General features: G+C 44.4%; 1 protein-coding gene across 2 annotated transcripts in view; it reads right to left on the reverse strand.

Annotated features, from left to right (window-relative positions):
- ATXN10 (ataxin 10) overlaps positions 1 to 17,762 on the reverse strand; it is a 150,047-nt gene that overhangs the window by 84,811 nt on the left and 47,474 nt on the right. For both annotated transcript variants that reach the window (XM_031463434.2, XM_064491370.1), the window contains exons 6-7: positions 15,795 to 15,875; positions 5,645 to 5,810 (exon numbers count right to left, since the gene is read on the reverse strand). In XM_031463434.2, the coding sequence (XP_031319294.2) occupies positions 5,645 to 5,810; positions 15,795 to 15,875 (247 nt within the window). The remainder of the gene's footprint in view (positions 1 to 5,644; positions 5,811 to 15,794; positions 15,876 to 17,762) is intronic.

Raw genomic sequence — 17,762 nt, forward strand, 5'->3', positions numbered from 1 at the left:
TCCAAAAATGGGCAGAAGACCTAAACAAGCAATTCTCCAAGGAAGACAAACAAATGATCAAAAGGCACATGAAATAATGCTCAATATCACTAATTATCAGAGAAATGCAAATCAAAACTACAATGAGGTATCACCTCACACCAGTCAGAATGGCCGTCATTCAAAAATCCACAAATGACAAATACTGGAGAGGCTGTGGAGAAAGGGGAACCCTCCTACACTGCTGGTAGGAATGCAGTTTGGTGCAGCCACTGTGGAAAACAGTGTGGAGATTCCTCAGAAGACTAGGAATAGACTTACCGTATGACCCAGGAATCCCGCTCCTGGGCATATATCCAGAAGGAACCCTACTTCAGGATGACACCTGCACCCCAATGTTCATAGCAGCACTATTTACAATAGCCAAAACATGGAAACAGCCTAAATGTCCATCAACAGGTGACTGGATAAAGAAGATGTGGTATATTTATACAATGGAATACTACTCAGCCATAAAAACTGACAACATAACGCCATTTGCAGCAACATGGATGATCCTGGAGAATGTCATTCTAAGTGAAGTAAGCCAGAAAGAGGAAGAAAAATACCATATGAGATTGCTCATATGTGGAATCTAAAAAACAAAAACAAAAACAAACAAACAAAAAAACAAAGCGTAAATACAGGACAGAAATGGACTCATAGACATAGAATACAGACTTGTATTTGCCAGGGGGGTGGAGGGTGGGAAGGGATAGACTGGGATTTCAAAACTGTAGAATAGATAAACAAGATTATACTGTATAGCACAGGGAAATACACACAAAACGTTACGGTAGCTCACAGAGAAAAAAACGTGACGATGAGTGTGCATATGTCCATGAATGACTGAAAAATTGTGCTGAGCACTGGAATTTGACACAACATTGTAAAATGATTATAAATCAATAAAAAATGTTTAAAAAATAAAACTAAATGTCAAGCTGTAAAAAAAAAAGAATTTAACATACGATTTGGGGAGCATTAAAATCAGTAGGAAGGAAGAGACTGTTCACTAAATGGCACATATACAGTAATTAACAGCTAGCATTTAGGGGACGCTAACTGCGTGCCAGTCAGTATACCAAATGCTTGTATTAAAATACAATTCATTTTACAGGTAGAGAAACTGGGACATGAAAAAGGTAAATAACTTCCAAGATCACACACCAGCAATGGAAGAAATCAAGGTTCAAACCCAAGCAGTCTTCCACCAAAGATAATATAATCTTGCAGAGTTAAAAGGCACATATTTGCTCAATTCTATACTTCTTACTCAAAAATATATTTTAGGTTAATTAAAAATGCAGACAAAATACTTAAAGAACTAGAATATACAAGTGTGTATTTCCATAATCTAAGGGGAGAAGGTTTTACTAAATATGTGGGGAAAAAATTCAGAAGCCGTAAGGATAAAACTGATAAGCCTACCTAGATTAAAAACAAACTCCTAACAGGCTGAAAATACCATAAATAAATTCAGGCAAAAAAAATTAACCATGGGGGTTCTTATATTTGTGATAAAAGATTAATTTTCTAAAAATGCTCATTAATAAATATATTTTAAAAGGTAATCTAATATGGAAAACAAAATATTGGTCACTGAAAGAAAAATGATAATTAGATTAGTGAAAGGTTGCAGACCCGCATATGCTTGTGCTCTCTGGTGTGTCATTTAGAAATATCTCTTACAAATTTTAAATGAATGTATTCTTTCTGACCCAGGAATCCAACTCCCAGGAATTTATAATCCCAGATCTACTTGTCCAAAATTGCAAAGATATTTGTACAAGAATGTTCACTATAGTAAAGATTTTTTAAAAAACAAACCTGGAGGGAACTCATATGTACATCTATGGAGAACAGATGAAAAAATTTACACATAGAAGTCTATATAGTGAAACATGATTCAACTATTAAAAAGAATGAGATGAGTATACATACATGTGTTGAAGTGTCAGATACATCAGAGTATCAGAAAAAGAGAAGTTAAATTAGGATAGAATATGTAGTAATGTGTTTAAAAAAGGTAACAAAAATGTACAGGTGTGTATATACAAAAAAACCTTTGGAAGGAAAAGAAAAAAGCATATGCTGATATGTCTGTAGAAAACAGGTGGGGGATGGGCAAAAATGAGACGTTCTTAACTTTTTGTTTCATTGACTTTGGCTTGAATTACTTTTTCTTACAACAAAGAAAAGATTTTGTAAGAAAGGCAAGTTTCACTACAAGTGACAAGACTGAGATGCAAGATGAAGCTAAACTGACTCCTAAATCTTAAAAAATAAGCATAATAAGAACAGACAAAAATACACAAAGAATTAGAAACAAGTAGCACAGCAGGACACGCCAAAAGGCAGAAACGCGCACATTAGCGTGAGAACCAAAGACCACGTGTGTAAAGGGACACATGAATAAAACCTCAGAATTCTAAAGCCAATTACATGAATTAAAAACAGATTTTCACTCTGATTTTTAGGTCACAGCATTCTGAGAACTTTATTGAACATCTTGTCCTAAGAATGTCACAACTGGGTAAGGCTGGTGTTTGCTGGTAAACTGGCCGGGGGGAAGGAGGAGGAGGCAGAAGCGAAAGGTCTCCACGGTGTAAGACTTCCCCCATGGCGGACTTCTCGCTACCAAGAGTTTAACCACCAGCTCACCAATCTGAATACTTAATAACTGACTCTCAGAAGTTGGTATGAGGCGGGAAGCCCCATAAAAAAGACTGGCAGGACCCCCAGCAGGGCCGCTGCTCTCCTGCCAGCACCACTAGGTTCCCTGGCCCAGTGGCTCTAGCTCACTTTTTCCCTCTGAAACGGCTAACTTCTAGGAAAGTGGGACTTACCCCTAGAATTCTATTGGTTCCCTGAGCTCACTCCTGATTGGTTCTTTCTCTCCCTCCTGATTGGTCCATTTCTACAAAGCTTGTTCCTAATTAGTCAACTTCTGTTATACCTTATTTGCATATGACGTTGCAAAGTGTAGACTGGCAGCCTATAAAAGCCTGTGTAAACCTACTGACGGCATCCAAAGCTTGAAATACTGACTCCTGTGGGCCCGCTGGCGTAATAAACCTGAGTTCCCCAGCTCTCCACGTGCTGCTTGGTCCCTCGCCCGGATGCAGGTTGCTGTCACAGCTGAGCTGTCACATGGAGCTGTAACACATTTTTCTGCAACAGGTACAGGCCAGCTCTAGTATACCACTGGGTTTATGGCACATTAAATACTGAGGTAAGGGTCTTCTTAAAAACAACTATGGTTGTAAATTAACTATACTTCAATTTTTTAAAACTACTATTTTTTTAACTTCTAACTTAAAGAATAACATACACACATTAATATGTATAAGTCATGAGACGACAGATCAATGAATTTTCAAAGCGAACGATTTGGGCTTTTTAAAAACCTATCTATAATTTTCTATCTATTAATACATAATAATTCCTCCTAATAATTCCCCCCAATTTTAAAGAAAAAAGTTTGAAAAATATTATTTTTCCTAAACATAAAAAGTTACATCAGGTAACTTATTATAGTACTGAAATCATCTGTACTATGAACGTAAGTGCCTTGAAAAAGTGTAAATTCTCCTCAAGCCTACCCTAGACCCTTAGGTCTTTTCTTTACTTAGGGGAGGGACACTAGTTCACAGTCATTCTGTTCTGAAAGCTGTGAGTTAACAAGTCCAAAGTTTCACTTCATTTTTTCTGTCTCCTAGAAAATTCATTTTAAGCTTTCTTGCAGCACAGCTCACTGCTCCTCCTGTTGGAAACAGAGGCAAATCTGTCACCAGAAAGGAAAGAAAACTGGGAGTAACTTTCCCCTCCTCTACCCCAGAAATGAGAATTAAAATACTGACCTCACCGGGGAGACCACGTATGGCCTGTATGACAGACACAGCACAGAAAATCAATAGCGAAAGGACTTGGAAAAAAGTGTCTTTACAGAGGAGGAAATACAGTTCCCATGGTGGAACAGTCACAATCACAGCCTGTGTTCCCTCTGGGAGTTAACACCCTCACCAGGTCCCACACACGAGTCCCCAGGAAAAGCTCTGGGTCAGTGCCCACAGCCCCCGCCTTCGCATGTGGACACAGCGAGTGGATGGGTCTGTCAAAGAGCAGCCCTGCCCACCTATTCCCACCTGTCTGCCCAAGTGGTTCCCTCTCTACTCACTCCTCTCAGTGTGCAAAGGACCCCTCAATTATGTTCTGGCATGTGCATAAACCAATTTTATATGCAATAAAAAATATCTATCCAAAGTGTAAAGTACAGAATGGTGTCGATGTCCACGGCAATGCATACACTTCTATTACCCAAAACGTTCCCCCATGTCCCCAGGCCGTCAGCAGCACCCCTCCACTTCCAGCCCCAGGGGACACCTGACCTGCTTCGTCATTATCATAAGTTTCACCTGCTGCAGAATTTCCTAGAGATGGAATCATACAGAACGTTCTCTAGGCTTTTTCCACTCAGTATGTTTGAGATTCATCTCTGTTGTCATATCAGAAGTGCACTCCTTTTTAACTGCTGAGTAGTATTCCAGAGAAAGAACAATTCTAACTCTAAGACAGAAGGGATGGCAGGAGTACACAAAAATAAAGAAAATTCCTGAAGTAAAGAGGAGGGGAACCGAATGACTGCATGCTAGTGTCCATCCCCTTGGTACAGAAAAGACCTCTGGAGTCTAGGGTAGACTTGAGGAGAATTAAAAAATGTACAAAGACATATTATAGCACTAATTATAATAGAAGTAAGAACAACCTATGGGTCCAACTACAGAGAGCTGAACAAATAATTACGGTAAATTCTTGACTGAATGCTCCACCAGCATTTTTGAGACATTCACTCTGTACTGTTTGTTTACGCATCCAGCAAACATTCACCAAGGGCCCACTGTGTACACAGTTCTATGAACATAACAGTCAAAACTCTGCCCTCATGAAGCTCACATTCAGGTGAAGAAAAAACAGGAACTTACAAACAGGTGGCACTGAATGATTTCATTTTTAATAAGCGCGCGCGTGCATACGCGTGTGTGCGCGCGTGTATACACATACACACCTGATGTTATCTGCCTAGAAGGATGGACTAACTACCATTTATTTTAAGTCATTAACTCTGGATGGTAAGAATAAGGGCAGTTTCCCCTTATCTGCATTTCTGTCCTGTTCTCAAATAAGGATGCTGTCTTAGCTCGGGCTGCTGTGACAAAACACCACAGACTGGGTGGCTTGTAAACAACAAACATTTATTTCCCACAGTTCTGGAGTCTGGAAGTCCAAGGTTAGGGTGCCGGCGCGGCTGGCTCTGCGGAAGGCCCGCTTCTAGGCTGCAGGAGGTCGGCCTCTCGCCGTGACCTCACGTGCGGAAAGGGTGCGGGATCTTCCTGAGGCGTCTTTTATAAAAGCACTAACCCACTTCATCTTCAGCTCCTAACACCATCCCCTCGGCCACCACGTTTCCCACACGGGGACTTCTGAGTGAGCGCCCACAGACGTTCAGTCCACAGCAGATACGTTACTTATGTAACTGGCTTTAAAGCTCTTTTCTTAAGGACCTTGCTGAGTTAGAAAATCTATCTGCTCTCCCCTCATCCAGGACCATGAAATCTGTTCTTACCTCATCGTCAGTGTGCTGCTCAGAGGTCAATTTTAGCACAATCTTGCACTGGTCCACAAAAGTGCTTGCAATCAGCTCGGCATGGCTCAAAAACACCGGGATGTCATCCTTGGTCAGCGGCTCGTCCCCCATTATCTTGGCTATCATAAGGTCCAACAGCGTAACTCTGTAACACAGAAGAGGTTTTCACGTGAACATGTAACGCTGAAACTGCACCACAGTAAAAATACTTACAGAGACCATCCTAAGAGATTATTTTAAAATTCTTTACTTGTTTATAATGCCTAGCTAGGGAAAACATTTTTTGTGAATACAATTAATCTTCCTCAATTACCTATTTTTAAAAAATCTTTATTTCTTTGACGTGACTTGGCCACAGAAACAAGCACCTTTTTATATCCATTGCTTTGAGCCCTGGAGCAATTCCACATCTCAGAAATGCTGTCCAATTAAGGTTTACAACGCATCCACCATAGTAACAGTAGCAGAGTTAGGTGTACTGACATTCATTCACTGCTTCCTGTCGGACTAAGCATTTTACACACATTTTCTCATTTAATCTACATAAAAACTTCCTGAGGCAGGCACTGTCGCTAGCCCTGACATTAAAGGTGGGTAAACGAGGCTGAGTGAGGCTAATTAATTTCCTTTCCCAGAGTCACACACACACAGGATTCCGCCTCCGACTCCTGGGGCAGGGGACGTAACCACTCACGTTAGTGTCTTTCTTGTGGAGGTTGGCTTTTTTGTTTGTTTCATTATTTTACTTTATAAGAACATGAATCTGAAGACCAAACCCATGCCATTTTTACTTTAATATTTACATTATCAGGCAGGTATTTCTATTCAATCTCTTTCCTTGTCCCAGGAAGAGGTAATCATGCACAGAGCAATCCACCCAGCAAAATCAAAGTCAAACAGGCAGGGCGTTTCTCAAAATCATGTTCTGATTGAGATCACATCTGATATGCGTAATTCTCATTTATTTCTACACGAGAGAGGATACGAGTATCTAAAATGCCCTAGCAAATGGGAGAAAACACATCTGCATTAGGCAGGGAGCATTTCTCACTAAGAAAAAAATAAGAATTGTTTACTACTTCAAGTGGAAAATAAAACATGCTGAGCTCTTCCTGTATTTTGGCCAAATGCTGGGAAAGACCATCAGTCTGTTAGAACCATCCTCAAACCTTAGAGATTTTCAAAACTCCTAAAATCTCAGATTTCCTAGAGCAAGGATTAATCCAAAATAAAGAAAACAAATGACCCCACAACTGAGCACAAAAGACAACATACAGCTCAGTATTAGGATATTTTTGTTCTCTCTTATTCACACATAATCTTGGGAAATGAACGGGGCGCTGTGACCACAGAGCTAGGCCATCGCTCTCCCTGAGCTGGACGGCCTCCTGGGAGTGCTAGGAACAGGTCACCTACTAAGTGTGATTCAAAGGGAACCCAAATGTGTGCTCTGAAAATACTCCTTCTGCACAGGGCGGTGTGGCACTGATTGCTGGGCGTAAGAAGCTGTGATTCCTCCGTGAGGCAAGTTAGCAGCCAGTGGACTCTAACCCAAACAGGCTGCAGAGGAATGAGGAACAAAACAGACAGCTCATAGCTGCGGCCAAGGACCAAACACCAGGCGGATCCTGAAGGAGTCAGGCTGGGGGACAGAACGGAGACCCCGGGGTGGCAGTAATCAAGGTGGCCCAGCGGTGACAGGAAGGCCCCAGGATTCAAGGAGACCTGCTGAGGGAGATGGAGCTAAGCTAAAAGGAAAGGTGAAAGCAGACTTCCCGCCTTCCTGCCGCTCGGCCCCTCAGACCTCCCCTGGCTCAGCAGACACACTTCTGCACTCTGCCAGCGATCGTAAGATGGGAGATCCAAGGAGATGGGTAGTGAGTGATTTTGAAGGAAAAAAGTAAAAAAACACAAAGCAACAACAACCAGAAGTGAATCTTTAAAATATAAAAATACAAACCAGGCTTGACTATTATCAGAGAATCAATCACACTTCGTTAAGTGATCCTACTTACTTCAACTCATCGGCCAGTGAAAACTCTCAAAGGCTCCCGCTGTTAAGGAAGGAGAGGGGCTCTAAAAACTTCAGTCTGGTGCGCGGGGCCCTCCCACCCCGAGTCCCTGGCCACCTCACCAGCTCCCTCTACTTCCAGCCACCATCAAAACCCATCCTTCTCCTAAAACAGAGGACTCACACGTAGGACATCTAACTCCAGTAGATTTCTTTCTAGAATCATTGATTTTGTTAGAAAATGAATATATGTATGAATGCATGACTGGGACACTGTGCTGTACACCGGAGACTGACACACTGTAATTGACTGCATTTCAATTAAAAAATAAATAAATAAACATAAAAATTAAAAAAAAAAATCACTGATTTTAATTGTGCATCACATCTGCCATCCCCATTTCTAGTCCAGAAAGCAGGCGTGTACTGAAAAGTCCTGCAGAGTCACGGAAAGCACCTTTCATGTATGTCAGCGTGGATACAGCGTGGAACGCCCTACTCCTTCCAGCTGCGGGGAACCACACGAAACACGTCCTTGAAAACCTAACAGGACACAAGTGGGCCAACAAACGCCATCCACTCGCTGACCCGTCCCCCGGGGTGAAGACCACAAGCAGACTCAGGGGAAGAGGTCAGAGAGGAGCTGTCCAGAACCTCGGTGCACCAGGGTTGGGCTCTTGCTTCCTTCAACCCAGGCATCGTCACTTGAACTCCCAGCCTCAGGCTCACCAGACAGACCCCCGACTCAGAGTCAACCTACAGTCTTCTCTCAACCGCTGGCTCCACATCTAGCTCACGTCTGATTAAACAAACTCTGTCTCACAACTATGATTCCTGCTTCATAAAAAAACTGACAGCATGTCCATGTGAAGGATTTTAGGGGGAAATCTACAGTAAGACTTACAAAGTTACGCTTAAATTGATGCCATCTACAATTCTGAAAGCCATGCCTGCCCCATCCTGAAATGGGTAAGTTTTCAATGAGAGGACTGGAGTGAGGGGCTAAGAGAAAGGAGAAAGCATGAGAGAGTGAGTTTTATGAGCATTCTAGGGCAGGAAATAACACTCTGCAATTCTGGAAACAAAATATCTGTAATTCAAATCCAAAGGCTGACAACTCCAACAATTTCTGAATTTATATTTGAACTACTCCCCGTGTATAATTTGCTGAATGGCATGCCACGAGGCCAAAAATTTTATTACCCTGGACAACAAGCTAACTGAGACACAGGCAGACAGCTGTTGCTGAATTAATCCCACTAGTCCCTTAATAAATTACAGTTATAAGAAGCTAACCATCATTGATTCTGGTGTCAGACAGGCTGAATTCAAATACCACCTCAGCTACGTTAGTGTAATGCAGGGCAAGTATCTTAACCTTTAAAGCCTCAGGTCAGATCCCCGACGTGAAAAACGGCAAGAATAACACCTGTTTCCCAGGGTGTTTCTGAGGATTAAATGGCAATAGCTATATGTTGCCTTCCATACCTGACAGTGATGCTACCTCCAGGAAAAAGTCAAGGTCATCAGAGGAGGAGGGGTAATGGTTGCAGAACCATGGAAGCAGAAATAGCAACTCACATTTACTGGGTGATAATTACAGGCCAGGCACTGAGAGCTTCATACATATTTCAATTAGTAACCACAACGATTTCATGGGGGTGCCTACCATGATTATCCTCATTTTGCAGATAAAACAGTTCCAAAAGGTAACTTATCCAAAGCAGTGAGTGCACAACCCGCCTCTGCTCCTGATACTACGCTAGACAGACTATAAATCTGAAAAACTACCGCGGCTGTTCTCCAAGGGCAGTTAGTTTAAATAAATATTACTCCAATTCACTGGGAAAGGTGACCAGAAATCTGTATAAACACAGGCTCTCGTTTCTGCTGAATCATACCATGTGGATTGATTCTGACTCTGTGTCCAAAAGATCTTCACCAAGAAATCAGCCCAAATAAACTACCAGGGTGAAGGAGGCAACTAATTGTGACAACTAAAGAACAAGCACAAAAAGAGCTCCAAAGCCCGCACAGCACCGCCCCCTCCCCCGTGCTCGCCCGCACAGCACCCCCCCACCCCGTGCTCGCCCGCACAGCACGGCCCCCTGTGCACGCCTGCACTAACGGAGGGGGGTGGGTGGAGCTGCACAAGGATGTCCCAGGGGCCACAAGCAGGAGCTAAATCAATACAGTACCTGTTCCATGATGGATCCTCAAACGTTTTTCAATCTGATGGCCCCCAACCCACCTGGGTATCCTGATTCAGTAGGTTGGGGCCAGGGTGTGGGCGCTCCTCAGGTGAGTCTGATGTGTGTTCCCAACTGAGACTCAGCACCACAATGTGCACCCCCCCCCAAATCCCCCAGTGACACCCCTCGTCTGAATCACAGAACACAGAGAACATTCTGAGACTGACTTCGCTCTCAGAGCACCATTCCAGATGCACGGGAAAGAAGCTGATTCACTATACATCCCTGTTGAGAAAAGCTAATCTTTTCGATCCCATTAATCTGCCAACGTGCAACTCTGAGCAGAGAATTGTCCACCATTGCCCCAAACGAGTCAAGAGGGAACCCAAGAGCCTCCAGTTCTCCACAGAACTCCCGGAGCTCCTGCCAAAAAGCCACCCCCTCCCCACCCCCCAGCACAAAACTCATCGGCCAGCTGTTTCATTCAGTGCTCCCAGCTCACCCCTCGACCTCAGACTCTCTCGCTCCCAGACAGTCTGTGAGCAGTGAGCTGACACCACTGGTGTCCCTGTGCCCAGCTGAGCAGGCACCAACACCCGGCGGGGCCGGTATTTGATGTCGTGTTCTGTGTCACTCTCAACACTGGGACAAGCTCCACGAAGGCAGGGGTTCCGGCCAGGTGTACTGAGTGGGTACAGCAATAAAACCTTGTTGAATGAACCAAAGGCTGCCAGAACGAAGCCTCCGCCTGCCGTCTGCCCCGTCTTCTCTCTCCCTGCTGCCTCTCCAGCAGCTTCTGCTCCAACCAAACCGGGCTTCCTCATGTTCCCAAAATCACGCCCACAGGCTCCTCATCTGTGCTGGTCCTGAGCTGTTCTTTCAACTAGAAAACGTCCACACTCCCTTCTGAACACGTGCCGGGCACACCCGACTCCCCTGCAGGCCGGCCAAATGTGCGTCTTCCACGAAGTCCTTGCTGCCTCCAGAGAGGAGCGCTAGCTCCCCTCCCCCGCACTCCCGTCCTCGCCGGTGACAGCTCCCGAGTGTGTTTTGTGTTATAGTCATTAACACCCTTAATACCCTGCTGGGGCTCTCCGGGGAGGTTCACAGAAGGCTGTCTAGTTAACCTCGGCATCTCCCTGAAGAACAAGGGGCAGTGCCCTGTGCAGAGCAAGGAATCAAAAGCCACTCACTGAAACGAAGCAAATCATAGCAGCACAGCTACGACAGAACCACAGAGGGGAGAGTCCTCGTCGCCTTTCCTTCCCGGGGAAAGCACCACGTCTTTCTGCATTTAGGCCCCATTTCCTTTAATCCTAAGTGGTCAAATACATCAAAAATTTGCTGGTATAACTGCTTCCATATGTGCCTATGTGCAATTTAGAGGGCACAAGAAACAAAAATACAAATCTTGAGCCAGAATATTTTTGGTTGATGCGTCTTGAAAACGGAGTTTGCTGCAGCTGGAAATCTGGCTGAGGCCACATTACCACGTGAAATACGAACTACAAAGACCCGCTTCCGGTATGATCTGCCTCCGATGAAACTGGGCTTAGATCTGGATTCTTCACTGGTTCACTGAGCTAACGCTTGCCGACTGACCATGGCACCCAAAACAGCATGTCTGGCACGGCATCAGTGTCAGGGGCATGCACTAGACAGACGTCCTGAGAGATTAACACCCAGATGAAGGAGGACCATCCTGTCTCTTCTCGCTGGTGTTCAAGCAGCATGTCCTCGGACAGCACACTGCTGGGCATCCTGCGTTTCTCCGCGCAGCGCAGACGCCGTCTCACCTCCACGGTCTTCGGCCGCAGGTGGCAACGTGCAGGGGCTGTCAGCACGGACTCGAGCCGGGCTGCCTGGGCTGGGCCCCGGCCCTGCCGCCTCCCACCTGTGCAGTCCTGGGGAGGCCGCGTGCCCTCTTCCACAGTCAGGGGCCGTGGACGTGCCCATCTTCCAGGGCTGATGTGATGAAACAGTCAGTGTCTGCTGAGTGCTGAGAACAGTGCCTGACTTCGTGACAAAAGCTGTGTACATGTTTGTTAAAAAATTTGAAATGTTTTTGCTGATAACACATCCATAGTAAAACGAATTAATTACAACAGCACAAAATGTGGAACAAAGGTGGAGCTGGTTCTGAAGTGACTTTTGTTTTTAAGTACAATCACTTACAACGTGTAATCTCTGGTGCACAGCACAACGGCCCAGTCATGCATATACGTACATATATTCGTTTTCATATTCTTAAAGTGACATTTTTTAGACTTAGGATGTGGTCAGTTAAACGTTAAAGTTCTGACTCACCACATATCCTCAAGTAAAACAAGCATTTTGAAAAGAGCAAGGTCTTACCCTAGAATTACACCTTAACATCTTGTGCCTGGAAGGACTGTAACTCAGAGTCTGGTGCCCGAGCACAGCAGTCCCTTCTCCGACCTCCCGTCCTGGGAGCAGCTGCCGCGGCTCTTTGGAGTCCTGACCTCTTGGCCTCGGGCACAGGATTCACAGAGGCTTATCTCTGCTGCCCCCCGTATACCAAGGATGTGAAGCTGGTTTTGGCTGACACTGTTTTGACTCTGAAATGATCAGGTCACTCTCACCACATGACAAAATTCTACTGAAAGCAGAGCAGTGTCCCTGTCTGGAATAACACTGGGTCGGGCAGCTCCGGTGTTCTCGGTGTTCAGCAGGCCACAGGCACCTCCTCTGCCCCGACAGCCCCATAACGGTGCCCTTCCAGGGTGTCAGTGCCCCAGAGGTTTCCATGTCACTATGTGACACCTTCTCCCCACAGAACACGCATGAAACAAGGAAGCAGAGCTGTGTCTGACCGAGCTGACGGCTACAATTCAGAAGCACTGGCGGTCCTCAAGCTCAGCCCTGCCATTGAGCAAAGACAAGGATCTGGACTCAACACTTCCCACGATGCGCTTCCCCAGAAGCCAGGCCGATGCAGCCAGAGACGTCTGCTGTCTGAAGTATTGACAGAGACATCATCTTAAAGACATGGCCCAGTAAGTGCCAGCTACTGGCTGACTATTTCATTCCAACACTGTTGCAACACTGCTTCCAGTGGGTGTTTATAATAGAGAACTCATAAGATTCAGTCTCTGTCCTTGAAGAATACATATTCTAGCATAAGAACAAATAATTACAATGAACCTGCAGATGAGGACGCACAGCACTCTGCCTGGGAAAGTCAGAGGAGCCAACAGAGAGGAGGCAGCACCTGCTACGGCCTCTCGACCACGAGCGCGTGTCCAGCAGGGGAGGCGGGGGTCAGGCCACTCCCGGCACGAAGCGCAGGCAAGGCCTGGATGCTGAGAGCAGTCCTGCGAGGCTCCAGCGTGGTGACCGGGGGAGAGAACAGGGATTGGAAACAAAGCTGCACTTTAAAAGGGCCTGCGCACCGTACATGGAATTTAACTGCCTCCTGGAACACGTTACAGAGGCCACTAAAGCGGTGGGGCAAGAGCCATGCCGGTGGTACGGCAGGTGACAGCGGAGGAGGAGAAACAGAAACCAGGTCAATCAGACTGCTGGCTACTGTCCACCCATCTTCTCAGCAGCATCGTTCATCACAGCTGAAAGGTGGCAGCAACCCAGCTGTCCACGACAGATGAGCAGACAAGCAAAGCGTGACATATGCACACAGTGCAGTGGGACTCGGCCTTCGAAAGGAAGGAAACCCTGACCCACGCTGTAACGTGGTTAACCTTAAGGACACTACGCTAAGTGAAACACACCAGCCGCACGAGGGCAAATACTGTGTGATTCACTTGCACGACGTACAGCTGACCCTTGAACAACATGAGTTTGAACTGTGTGGGTCCACTTACATGTGGAATCTTTTCAGTAAACAGGTACTACAGTACCACACACGCTGCAGTTGGTTGAATCCAAGAGTGTGGAGCAACCGTGGATGCAGAGGGCCGACGGTAAGTTATACTCAGATTTTCCACTGCCCTGGTGGTCAGCACCTCTAACCCCAGCATTGTCCAAGGATCACCTGTACGTAGAGGAGTCAAATTCAGAGACAGAAAGTAGCACGAGGGGTGCCGGGGGCCGGAGGAGGGGGAAATGGGTGGCTGTTTAATGGGTATAGTCTCAATGTTGCAAGATGAAGCAGCTCTGGAGATTGGCTGCCGGATATTGTGCACGTACTTAAACTACTGAACTGTCCATTTAAAGAAGGTTACAATGGTAAATTTCATATGATGTATGTTTTCTCAGAGTTCATAAGAAGGCTATAGCCAAAGTCCACGCAAAGGTGATATGCAAACCAGAGCTGTGACGAGAGAGTGAACTCACAGCACACTCGGCTGGTGTCCTCGGGAAGGCTTGCTGGCCAGCGTGGCACGGACAGCGGAGGACACGGTGGGGACAGGACTACTGCGAGGTCTCCACCCCAGCAGGTGAGGTGACATTGATCGATGTTCTAGATAAAACCCTTCACGAGCAAGAAAATTCATTCATTTACTCAAGCTCTCATTCGAACATTTCAGTGCCTGCTATGTGCTAAGCATGGCTAAGAAATGTGAACATCACAGAACAGAAAAGATCAAATCCTGGCCCGCATGGAGCTAACGCTCTTAATGCCAGTGTCACACAGTTGGCAAGCAGGTACGTGACGTGACATGACGTGTCACAAATGATGTGATAAAATAAAAGCACTTCTCCTTCAGGAGAAAAATGAAGGGGAGGAGGTGACATGTGAGCAAGCAATCTGTATGACTTAGGCAAGCAGAACTACTCTTGCATAAATAAAAATGGAAAATGTTTAGTGTACCGTCCTCATTTGGCTAGGTAATGGATCAGTTACCAGTAGATCATTTGATAGGAATGTGGAAAATATAAGCTTGAACATTAAAATACAATTGAACTGTGTATTCTGTTTTCAGATGTTCCTTACTGCAAAGCAATTTACTAATTTATAGCACTGTTCTTCATAGTACTTATTCCAGGTAAAAAAAACTTACAAGTAATTCTTCCTCTGCAACAGAAATATGCATATGATGGTGGTGGCAGGGGCACCAGATTTATAAAGATGGCATTTAAACTGACTTAAAAGACGAACTTTTCCTTTTTTGTCAAAGATATTAAAGAAGAAAAAAACACTGCTTAAGACTACAAAGGAGTGCACAAAGATTGGCTGTTGGAACTCAGATGTATAGTTAAGAATTTCAAAACCACAGCAATTATAAAAATTGTGACTACAATCAAAAGATTAACATTTTTTAAAGTTTTTGATCATTATTAGATCTGTGATTTCTGCATAAGCTTTACTTTCCTAAGGCAGCATTTCCAAAAAGGTTAGGAAAATCACACCCTATTGGAATGGAAAGAGGACTAGGAATCATTGTCTTCAGTCCTCAGAAGACTGAACGCAAACAAGGTAAAAGTCCCCGCCGAGGTCACAAAGAGTAACTCTCACACCAAGGCGCAGGGCCAAGGTCTCTGAGCTCTGAGGGCACAGAGCGGTGAGGGTCACAGATGGGCACCGAGTGTCTTTCAGTCTAAAATACCTCCCAGAAAATGATAAACCCAGCCAAGCATACCCCAAATCAACACAGGCGGGGGGGTGCACAGGTAAGCACACCTCATACATGCATCCCTAACGCACGGCTGTGTGAATCACCACTATAAAATCGAGGGACAAGCCGTAACATTTTGTTCTTAACGTTTTTTAATATGCTTTCTCAGAATAATGGCGTCAACCTGGATTCTGCAACCCCACGTAAATGACTGCCCGTGGTGGCTGAGCTGTAATGTTAACCAACCAATTTAAAACCATTACTGACACAGAAACATGTAGTTAGAGATTTTGTGCCAACAAAGAAACCACACAGTTTTTCAGTCATGTGTACAGGATACTCTATATGGAATGCTAAATACTCAAAACCACACTGGTTTGGGGGGTTACCTTTCTTGATTGCTCATTTTGGCATACATGGCTTTAACCAATTCCGGGCTTTTCAGAAAATGGTCTGTAATAATCAAGAACCTAAGGAAAAAGGAGGAAAAGGTTCGGTTACTAGACACATAGCAGAATGGACACGGCCTTATCTACTCTACAGGCAAGTCTTATACGTAAAAGCACTCCTGTTTATTGATTTTTTGATTAGCTGGAATCTTAAAATGCTTAAAGAGGTTCACATACTATTTTTCTATTAGCAGCTAAAAGAAAATAAAAACCCTCAAAATGTTTTCTTCCAATTTTACTTCTGAAAAGTATGTTGAAATGATTCAAATTTATTCAACTGGAGGAAAGGGCCTATTAGAAAAGTTTTTATCTAAGTTGAAAAAAGAAAATACTTCACTATAGTTTAAACAGTAAAATGAAATTCATCTACAGGCTCAGGTGTAACAGCACACACTAACTGTTCTAGCCGAAGCGCAGTGCTCAAATTAACCAGAGAAACGGACGTGCCGTGCTTTTTATTTAAACATATTCCAGCAACAGTTGTGAATACTGGCTGCTGATCTCCTCCGTAAGGCTCTCAAGTTACCAAGAAAACATCCTCACTGTCAAGCAAACCTAGACTTGGAGATCAACTTGGGGAAACCCCGAGGCAAAGATTATGAGCAGACTTCTTCAAAGTGCCACTGTGACAACTAGAAAGACTGAATAGTCCTATTAATTAATTCTGAGTCATATTTACCAGAGGGCATCTGAAGACTTAAGAACTAAAGAAGACAGTATTCATAGCCAAGGTTATAGTAATAAGCATGACAGTAAAGCATTAAATATATTTACAAACATGATTTACTTAATTGCTTCTTAATAAATAACATAATAAAAGCATGTCTTTTAAGTATGAGAGCCAAATGAAGTTTTTTAACTACCATAACACACTGTTACTTCATATAAAAACAAAAATCTAAACACATATTCTGTTTTCCACAGTCTGTCAAATAACTGATCAACACTGATGTAAAATATTTAGTAACAGATAATATTTTCAAAACTCTCAATTCTCACATCAGTTTAGGTAGGTCATCAAACTGCAACAGAAATTCATGTATTTTCAAGCCAGGTTCACAAAATTGTGATCCTGAAGCTCATTCATAATTCAACTACTTGGAGCTCAAAACATTTTCCCACATGCATTCAACATTCATTCAAAACACATTGTTTCAAAGCAGGGGAGGGTACAGCTCAGTGGTAGATCGTGTGCTTAGCATGCACAGGTCCTGGGTTCAATTCCCAGCACCACCATTAAAATAAATAAATAAACCTAATTATCGCCCCCCCAAAAAAACAACAACAACAAGTTAATTTTAAAAACCTCACAATGTTCCAAATACTGTGTGCCAGGGGCTACGTCCCAAGCCATAATTCCAAACTCTACCAGTGGAGAAAGACATGCACGCAGATAATTATATGAGAAAAACGTCTTACGTGCAACATACAGATGCAGATCATGAATTACAGAAACAGCACAGTTTATCTAACTAACCAGAGGGCTGGGGGAAGAGGGGGTGACGGATGGGGCGGGAAGATCGGGAGTTAGGTGAATCCCAGGTAGAAGAGGGGGGGGAGCGTTAGACTAGAGGTGACAAAAAAAGGACCTGGAAAAACAGCAGGAAGGAAGGAACAGCAGTGCGCTCGGGGCACTGTAACTACACAACAGCACGGGGCTTCCGAGAGGGACGCAGGACAGGACGCTCCTGCCCAGGGACCCGCGGCAGGCTGCCCTCGGCCACAGAGATGCTGGCCACAGAGCTCCCTCACCAGAGTCTGAGTTTATGAAGGGACAACCATGCCTTCTTTCCTGATACTGATCATCAGTGCTCCTTCTTTCTTCTCAATCCATTTTGCTGATCTTCTTAAAAGAGCCAACTTGCCTTTGTTAATTTTTTCTGTTGTTTTTCTGTTTCCCATTTGATC

Source organism: Camelus dromedarius, chromosome 11, assembly GCF_036321535.1.
Source record: "Camelus dromedarius isolate mCamDro1 chromosome 11, mCamDro1.pat, whole genome shotgun sequence".
In the NCBI taxonomy this organism is placed as follows: domain Eukaryota; kingdom Metazoa; phylum Chordata; class Mammalia; order Artiodactyla; family Camelidae; genus Camelus; species Camelus dromedarius.